Source organism: Buceros rhinoceros, unplaced genomic scaffold (genome assembly GCF_000710305.1).
Source record: "Buceros rhinoceros silvestris isolate BGI_N320 unplaced genomic scaffold, ASM71030v1 scaffold25602, whole genome shotgun sequence".
In the NCBI taxonomy this organism is placed as follows: Eukaryota; Metazoa; Chordata; class Aves; order Bucerotiformes; family Bucerotidae; genus Buceros; species Buceros rhinoceros.
In genome coordinates, this window is record NW_010401019.1 from 1,218 (window position 1) to 10,775 (window position 9,558).

General features: G+C 42.8%; 1 protein-coding gene across 1 annotated transcript in view; it reads left to right on the top strand.

Annotated features, from left to right (window-relative positions):
• LOC104489916 (structural maintenance of chromosomes protein 1B-like) overlaps nt 1-2,798 on the top strand; it is a gene marked incomplete at its 5' end in the record, with an annotated part of 3,963 nt that extends 1,165 nt beyond the window's left edge. Inside the window, 2 exons of the mRNA XM_010132136.1 lie at nt 2,318-2,428; nt 2,610-2,798. Of these exons, the coding sequence (XP_010130438.1) occupies nt 2,318-2,428; nt 2,610-2,720 (222 nt within the window). The remainder of the gene's footprint in view (nt 1-2,317; nt 2,429-2,609) is intronic.
• Nucleotides 2,799-9,558: the final 6,760 nt, after the last annotated feature.

The following is a 9,558-nucleotide window of genomic DNA, read 5'->3' on the forward strand; positions in this document are numbered from 1 at the left end:
CTTTCCCTTTTGGCTGATAACTATTCACTGTAACAAAAGGTATGATCGAGTACAAACAGTAAAGCTTGCCGACTGTAGATGTCAGCCTCTGGGAGAAGGAGACTCAATACAAGATTATATGTAGGGGAGGAATCAAAAAGACCTGCCCATGTGCCTGCATTTTTCTTCTGTGGAAAGATTCCTTTCCACATAAAGTAAGATCAAGCTGTATTTCTGTTTGCATTAATAGTGATGACAGTCTTGATAGAACTTAGCAAACAAAAGCAGCTTTATAAACACCAAACTTTTTTTTTTCCTCTTCTTAATGGAGTTAACTGTGATGTGCCAAACAGACCACAGTTTGCTTGGAGGGTACCTCTGCAGCAGACAGCTGGGGAAGCTCCACTACCTTGTGACTGACAGAATTCCTTCTCAGAGATTACTGACTCTGTGTAGTGTTGTGAGAAGTGTCCTCCTGAACCCAGGTTTCTTAAACATTTCTTGGTATACAAGTTCATGAGCAATACCGTCACCCACCACTTTCCAAACAGGTGGTATGGCCCGAGTTTGTTCTAACTCAGTCCAGTGTGTTTCAGCAACATCAAGTTAGATGTAATGGGACTGTAATGAAAATAGCTGAACAAGCTTTAGGGTTTGGCTCTTAATGACATGATCAGAAGAAAGATTACACATCAGGTGATCACCAAACACTTGTGTGATCTAAACTTTTCAACAAGATACTCATTTTTCTAGTTAGCAGTCTTTTGCTCAAAGCCACTGTGAGTTGATGTAACAGTTGGAGATCACATTTTCAGGTTAAGTACCGGTATCATGTTTTCTGGATGTTATTCTTAATTGTGGAATCAAATATATCATGGCTGATGACTTCAGAGTTACACAGACTACCCCCAAGATTTCATTCACTGTCTGTCTTGTCTGCTATGTGCTATTATTTAATGCAACACTTCACATTTTTGCCTTCCATCAAAGCTGCATTGTATTAGGTGAATAGTACTTCCTCTCTCTGTAGGCTCCTGAGGTGGTATTTTGGATGTATGGATACATGGTTCTGTCAGGAGTTGGGCAGGGGTCCCAGATCATGCCTGACAAAATTGCAGGTCATTAGCTGGATTTCTTCAGTTTACGAGCATAAATTCCTGTTGCAGTTAGTTACGGATGTACCAGTCATCCATCAGTTACGTGCACATTCCATGACGTTCATGATTTCTAATATGTTACTAACTGTCCACGTAGACTACAAAGTGATGCATTAATACAGCTGATGAGAGACAGCAGTCTGGCACTTAGCAGTTTGCCTGAGTAGGCTGATTCTGACACGTCTGGCACAAGAGATGTCTGCTTTGTACCTAAGATATGCTAAGCCCCATTCTTCTTCAGAACCCTCAGCTGAATTTTCTTTTATGTGACTGGGCTTCTCAGTTCAAACGTATTTCAAGTCTTATTTACTTTTCTTCAGATAAAAATCACATTCGTAGTCCAAAAAAGATGGTGGTATTAACAGCTGTTAGCCAAATCATTCCTGGGCTTATAACCTTCAGGTGGTAGCGTTTTTACAGTTTGAAAGTATGTATTGTTGCTGATGCGTCATGTTAAAATGTATGTTTTTAGAGATGTATAATCAAGCAAGTAAAGAACACTAATGCAGAAAGTCTAATGCATATTTATAAAAATAACATCCAATAAATGCCACTTTATGGCTGAAGAGCTAGTAAACTTGGATTATGTTACACATTAGGGTTAACCCTGAAATTGCCTTAGTTGTCTACCTTAAGCCTTTAGTTGAGTCCTTAGGGCCCATCTAATCTGACTGGGAAGTTACGCTCAGTTTCCTGCTTTGAAGCTGAATTGAGCTTCTGCTGAAGGTTTTGGAACCTTTGTGGCTAGAGATGCCTGTCTCCCGTAAGGCTGGGTCATACTGGCTGCAGAGCTCCTGTCCAGAGCAGCCCCTGCGGCTGACCACCCTTCTGCAGTCCTTTCCTCACTGCTGATGCCATGAGATGCAGCGTGGAGGAGTTGGGGCCGGAGCACTAAAGTGCTGCTCTTTTCGCATAAGCAACACGAAGCAGGTAACCTGTGATACAGGCTGTGGTGCGTAAGATGCAAGAGAGGAAATCTAAGGGGTTTTCTTAAGAACATGCCAAAAGTATCTATCTGACATAAGACCACTTTGTTTCTCATTTTATCCTGCTCATTTCATAACTGAGTTACTGAACTCTGCAGCTGACGCAGTTGAGTTCTTTCCTCATCATGCCTTATTTATAGCCTGGTGTAAGTCTGCCAGAACTAACTTACGGAAATATTTGGCTTCTTTCCAAAGGTGTCAAGTTTCATTAGACAACAGGCACATGAACAGATTCAGATGATAGTTATTTCTCTAAAGGAAGAGTTTTATTGCAGAGCAGATGCACTGATTGGAGTGTGTCCAGAGGTAACAATTAATTATTACCAATTTTTTGTTAAATAATACATGCTGGCTTCTGTTGAAGTCCTGATCTACACCTTAAGTGTTACATACCCTTAACGTACTGTAAATCATGTAGATAATGATATTGATTGATAGATTTGAACTCCTTAGTTGTTTTAAATTCTATGATCCTTCCTCTTCTCAGTATGATGACTTCATGTTCAGTCGAGTACTGACTTTGGATCTTACCCAGTATCCAGACGTGGATGACCAGGAAAGAACAGAGAAGCAGCAGCGCAGTTTGGTTGCAGAATAAAGCATGGACGATTTCAGAGCCAGGTGACAATGTCAAGAACTGTGTTTACAGCTGACTGTTACAAATCTGAGTTTGAATGGGGCTGCTAGAGGTTGGTAGAGAGGAGTTTACCTTTCAGAAGAAGCTGTTTTCTAAAATACAGACTGATGCAACTGCTTCTCATTGATACAGTTTTCTTAACAAGAAAGAGACGGCTGGAGGTTGTTACTGAAGTATGTACATTCCGGTCTGCAAAGCTTTCTCTTCGAATGTTTTGGGGATTTTTTTGCCTTAAGGTGAACCTTCGCAGAAGGTTCGCATAAGCACACTACTACAAAGAAGCAATGTAATGCATTTAGCCATATCTCCAGTGAACTGCTTGCTACCACTGGTTAAGACTGTTACAACCTCTTTTGTACTGCAACTGCAGCTGTTTACCTTCAGTTAGGATTATTTCCTGTTTCTTAAAATAAATGGTACTAGAATCGGCCCGTTACCTTATGTGACTTCTGTGATGCCCAGTCAGACTTCTGTCTTCCACTGCAAGCTTATGAAAACAGGAGCTAACTTTACAAAAAGTTCATGATATATCTCTATAGGTTTGATATAACCTGGAAAAATTTCACCTTTTGAGCTATTCTACCCCACACAGAAGTGGAAAGAATGAAAGAAGTGTGAATCAGATGCCACACACGTACATAGCAGTCGTAGAAAAAGGTATATGGGTTTGCAGTGAAGTCAAGGTTATTTTGATAGCTGTGCTTCATCTAAGAAGCAATGTTAATGATGTTGGTTACAGAATACTGTTTGATAGAGCCTAAATCACTTCACCGCAGTGTGTGCTGAAGAGCTTTATTTGGTTTGTGGTTGTTAATAGCTGTATGTTCCTGTGTTTACCTACTAGCTTCCTTCGACCCACCGTACTGCTTGTGCACGTCTATCTTGTAACATGCTGCTAGTACTGTGCTCGTGGCACCCGACGCATGATGCCCGGGTGTGTGGGGTTACTGCATAAGGAAGCAGGGATATGTGAGCAGTAGAGAATGTGTTCCTACGAGGATATTTCAACAAAATAAATGTGTCCACTTGTGCTGTAGACAGATGTTTATCAAATACTTATGTAGCTGCCACTCTTCAATAAAATTACTTACTGTAAGTCATGAGTTAGCATCAGTTCCTTAATTCAGAAGCCACTGGTAGATGTGGAAATACTTACAGTAATGTGAAGGAGCAGTGTCAAATGATTTTCAGATTTTTTTACCCACATTGCAAATACAGAAGTTTGGGTTGGTTTGTGGGTTTTTTTTAATCCTTTGCTAGGAACAATTGGTTGAAGTAGAAAAAGACAGCAAAGAATTGAACAGTCTGAAGAATGGCGTACATGACATGTTTTAGCTACTCTACAAGAATGGTCTATTTGGCTTTAAATATTATATTAAAAGAGTGTGTGCCATCATCAGAGATGTCTTATCAGCTGCATTTCACAAAATAACACAGTCAGCAAGTTTGTTTTCATTAAGTATCTTATTCCCATTTAAGAGCCAGCTGTGGTAGAACTGGCAAATGTTTAACACGCCTGTTCGTGTGGCTAGTTCTTTCACAGTACTCAGGTGATAATTTGAAGAGAGCCTTAAATGGAACAGACAAGTTTCGGGTTCTGTCCTTTTTGACTGTATTTTAAACCCTGAGGTAGCTGCAAGGTGCAATCCCATCCCTGAGATGACTTAATCTATTCTTTGAGCAGGGAGAAAAAAACCCCAAAACTACACACTTACACCTTCTTGCTGTGTATGTTAGAAATTAAAATAACCCCTTACTTACTCATCTGCTTTTCAGGATACAAATAAATCACCCTTGAGTCAGGGGAGGCTGTTGCACAACTTGCAGTGTTGACAAAACAGAAGAATCACCAGTGTTAGGTGGTATTATCTCTAATAGATGACAGAATAACTCCTGCCCCCCCTTTCTCTAAGTCCACGTGCTAAAGAAATGCTGATAGTCATTGATACCTTACCTTTCCTCTGCATGACCAGGAAAAGAATCGGAACATACTTTGATAGTCTCCAAACAGGAATTTCCATACCCTTTCTTCAGCAAGGAGTCAAAAGTAGAGCAGAAAAAGACAGTGTTTAGATCAATGGAAATGTGATGGCCTCTCATATGGAGAGGCAGAAGTAGTTGTGATCCTGTTCTGATATTTATCATGGCTGTTGTTTTGACTGGGCACAATCCTAAAATACAGTTCACAGTGTGACAAATGGCTGCGGACCTGCAAGATCTTGTGAACAGCTAAAGCTGCTCCAAACATAGTTCTCTCTGTCTAAAAGCAGAGTTACATAGAAAAAGCTGTTTCACTGTTTCAGTTGCCGTTGTCAGCAAAATATTTCAACAGGAAATTTGATAAAAATCATAATAGGGATTATAATATGGAGTTTCTCTTCCTTCCCGTGTTATTTGAGAAATAAATGTCCTAAGATCTGAAGCTGGTGAAAGGCAGAGTGCTTTTTCATACAAACCTTGTGAATACACTGGGGAAGTTTTGAAAAGCTAAAGTGAGAAAACCCAAAGCTTGTATACACGGCAATAGAGGAACAACTGAGAAAGTTAATTCTGCTTCCTTTGTTTGGGGAAAAAATATCTCAACAACTAAAAATAATCTTTTCTGAATTTTTCCCTAATGAAGTAGCGGGAAGATCTTTCAAATGAAAGATGTAATTGAAGCACGAGAAGAAATACAAACTATTCAACTAGGCCTATTAGCAGGATTAAACTGACTAAAATCGGTTATCTGTTGAGTGAGAGACAAACTGCTGATGTGAGCGTCTTAACTGTCTTCTGGAAGCCAGCTTGAAGAAGACAGTAGTTCTCTACCAACCCACACCACAAGATGACCACCATCATCCCCACATCACCATCGGCGAGTCATTGCTGCAGTCAGCCCAGCAGTTCAGCTATCTGGGGAGCATCATCTCCTCAGACTCCACGATTGACAAAGAGAGAGACAACAGAACAGCAAAGGCAAACGGAGCTTTCGGAAAACTCCTGAGAGAGTCTGGTGCCACAAACACCTGCAGAAAAGTACAAAGATCAGTGTCTGCAGAGCCACGGTACTGTCTGCTCTGCTGTATGGGGCTGAATCATGGGTCATCTACCGCCACCACCTGCGACTCCTCGAACGCTTCCATCAGCGCTGCCTCCAGACAATCCTAACCATCCACTGGACCGACTACGTGACTGATGTCGCTGTCCTTGAGCAGGCAGAGGTCACCAGCATTGAGGCCACGTTGCTGAAAACGCAGCTGCGCTGGGCAGGGCACGTCTCCAGGGTGGCGGATCACTGCCTCCCTAAGATTGTGTTCTACGGTGAGCTCGCCACCGGCTGCTGCAAGAGAAGAGCCACAAAGAGGAGATATAAGGACTCCCTGAAACAAGGTCATGGCGATGTAGCAGGTCCAGCATCAAGACAGGACGTCAATCCACAACTCAGGATCAGGTCCAGTGATGGTAACCAGGGACAGACAGTTTCCAGTGACCACCAAGCAGGTCCATGGTGATGCATCAGGCATAAGATCAAGTCAGAAAGTCAGCCTGCATCAGCAAGGTCCGTGGTCAGGCAAGGACATATCTAGGCTGAAGACCAGCACTCCAACCATAGATCTCAGGCAGGAACAATAGCACAAAGCTGGGCTTAAATAGACCCCTGGGCACATGGGGGAGCGGGGGAGAGTAGTGAAGGCCCCAGGTGAGGCTAGTCGGGGACATTAAGGTCTATTTGTGCCCTCAGGGCTTTGATATTTCCGTGGAGTTCCCTCTATTTACAAGGAAATGGAAGAGCATTAGGTTTGAATCATACCATGCTGGTATTATTTCTTCTTATAAATGGCTCCGTTTAGAGGTTGACACAGCAGAAGACAAAACCTGTATATTTTAACTGGAAGAATATACATTTTAATTATGTGCCACTTTGTTTACCGACTGAAAGGTGCTGTTACTGTAGGACGAGGGAAGAGAAAGCCCATGTCTCCCTTGGAAACCCATATTCAGTAAAGTGGGAACATTTCAACACATGTAATTGATTTACACTTCAAGAAAATGAATTATTCCTTTCCTCCCCACTCCTAAGCTGTTTGACTGAAAAGTAATTGCTCTGCTTTCAGGAGGCAAAGAGAGTTACAGATCCAAGGCTTATGTCAAAGCTTGTAGCCTCGGTGCCACATCAAAGCCACACAAAGGTGGCTGTGAGTGAAACCAGATAAACGCGGTGATAAATGCCAGTCAGCATGAGCACCGGCCAACTGAGACAATACTGATTCATCTGCAGGGAGTGTATTTTATTTAGTGTTTAGAAGGTGGTCATTTGATCCATCAGAACTTGAGTTTTTTTAGTGAGGATGAAGAGGCAGGGGGGCTGTGAAGGTCCAACCAGATGTGCTGGTTGAAGCCTCTAGTGCTGATTTCTTACTCCATGTTGCCACCTAGTGAAGTCAAAGGTGATTTCATGCCTGCACTGCATTTGGGGGTTTTAGGAGGGTTGGGGCTTTTTTTGTTTTCCCCGTTTGAGATTTTTTTTTATTTTGTTTTCTGAGGCGAAACAAAAGGGAAGCCCGGAAAATGTGAGCGTTGCAGGGAATGAGTGGAGAGAGCCTTTTCCGGCACATTTTCAAGTCTGATGTCCTGTTATTCGGCTAAACACAGGCAAGCTCAGGAAAACTCTTGTAAACTCCCAGGCTCATAGATTGTCACTCACGTGCCTCTCAGTGCACACCGGTTGTCCGGTACCTCACCACTGCAGTAGGATACGTTCTGCTGCTGCTGCTGCAACAGCAAGCTTCCTCCTCATCAGCCCCCGCTTCTTGCTCATTTTGGCTTCTTCTTGCTCTCCACTTCTGGTACCCCTGCCCTTGCAAGTTTTCATGCTGCCTCCCTTCTACCCTCTCTTTTCCATGTTGTGCTTGGGAAGCATATATCCTTCCCAGCCGCTCTCATATGTTTTGTCAGGACTGGTCCAAATTCTGCCCCCTGCCAAGGCCCCTGAAACATCAGGAAAGGGATGTGATACAAGGAAAGCTTCTGGCTAAGATGCTAAGCTGGGCCTTGGGAACTGCGGTTCCTGAATCTCTTCTAGCTTTCTATGTGACTTTGAGTGGTGATTTAGGATTTGGTGTGGTTTTGGTAGTGGGGAACAGGGCTGCTAGCATGGCCCCTGTAAGAAGTTTCTCGAATTAAGCTCCCCTCCACCCCTGGCTCCAATTTGACCCTGCCTCTGGCCAAGGCTGCACCAATCAGTGCCTCTGAAAAGAAAACTATTTAAGAGGAGAAACCTGTTTGGTTTTAGAGTGTCCTTTTCTTTTGGAGGGGGCAGGGTGGAAAGAGAAGCAACCGTGCGGTCACCAACAATGCAGTCACCCAAGGTAGCGAGGAAGAGGCTGGGGAGGCATGCTGGTACCGCTGTTTCCCTTTGGTCCATGGTGAGGTGGCAGGTTGAGGCCCTGCAATCCTCAGGGAGCCCTGGTGGAGAAATGGTTGGGCTGCAGAGTGCTGAAGTGAGCCCTACGATGCAGAGAGCTGCGGAGAGACCCGCGCCGCAGAGAGCTGCGGAGAGACCCGCGCCGCAGAGAGTAGCAAACTAACAGCATCTAGTTTTACTGACCACATTTCAACAAGTAGAGCTCTTCCATAGCTTTCATTTTGATTTTGAATTTAAGTGGCATTATCTGGGGAAATTATCTCCAATAGGAAAGACTAGAAGAGACATAGTTTGAGAAAAAACACTTGATCATTCTAAGTAATTTTGAATGCTTTCTCTGCAGCTTCCTGTAAGAGTACGTCCTACCTCCAGCAGCATCTCAAGCCATTTCCGCAACTGGCCATACAAGAGGACATCTGTGACAGCGACGCTGTTTTTGCAAATCGCCCGGCGCAGCTCAGCTGCTCCTGGATATTTAGTGATGGATATGGGTGCTTTGCACATCATCATAACTTCACATATATTCATCTTATGCAGCCTAAGCAGTTGTAGTTTTGGACTAGTATTTTAGCTGACATGTCTATATTTTTCACACTTTTACACCTTAAAATTGTGTGTAATATGGTTGAGTTGTGGTTGTAAGGGAAGCCATATTGAAAATAGTGAGTTCGTAGTCATTGCTGTATTACTTTACCTTTTATTTCTTTGTTATTAAAAAACACAAGCTTTTTCTTTTTTTTTTTTTAGTTTTCTTCCTGCCCTGCTTTATTTTTATCCCTTTGTTTTCACATGTGCTTACTCAGCTCTGACACTTCCCAAGCTGTTGCTTCCAGAAGTCACATGATAACATGAAGCATCGGGGTTAGGACAAATCATAGAATCATCTGGTTGGAAGAGACCTTAAAGATCGTGGAGTCCAGCCGTTACTCCTGTACTGCCAGGGTCCCTACACCACGTCCCTCAATCATACGTTTTACTGTAATTTGGCCTATTAAAATGATCAGGAGTGTTTCAGGGAAATGCAAAAGGACTTTGTAATAGAAGTCTGAGGAGCAGCAGCCTGATTTGTTCCATGGAGAAATCTTGTAACAGCAAAGCAGAGACGGAACCAAGAGAAGTGAATATGGTGTCCAGATTTTCCAAAGGACAAGCAAAATTTATTAATGCAAGTCTGACTTGGTTGGTTTGTGAAGTGAAATCAGGTGATCATGTGAGGGGGGAAAAGGAACAGAACAGTCAGATTTTACCTGGAGATGTTTTGTAGCACGGATTGCGTTCTCCTGTCTTTCGGTGCACGTAAAGCATGCACAGGTCTTTGTTGCTCATCACTTCCTGAGAGCCTGTTTTTAATTATCGTGTTCTAAAATAGATTAAGAGTCTGTTTTAACATAA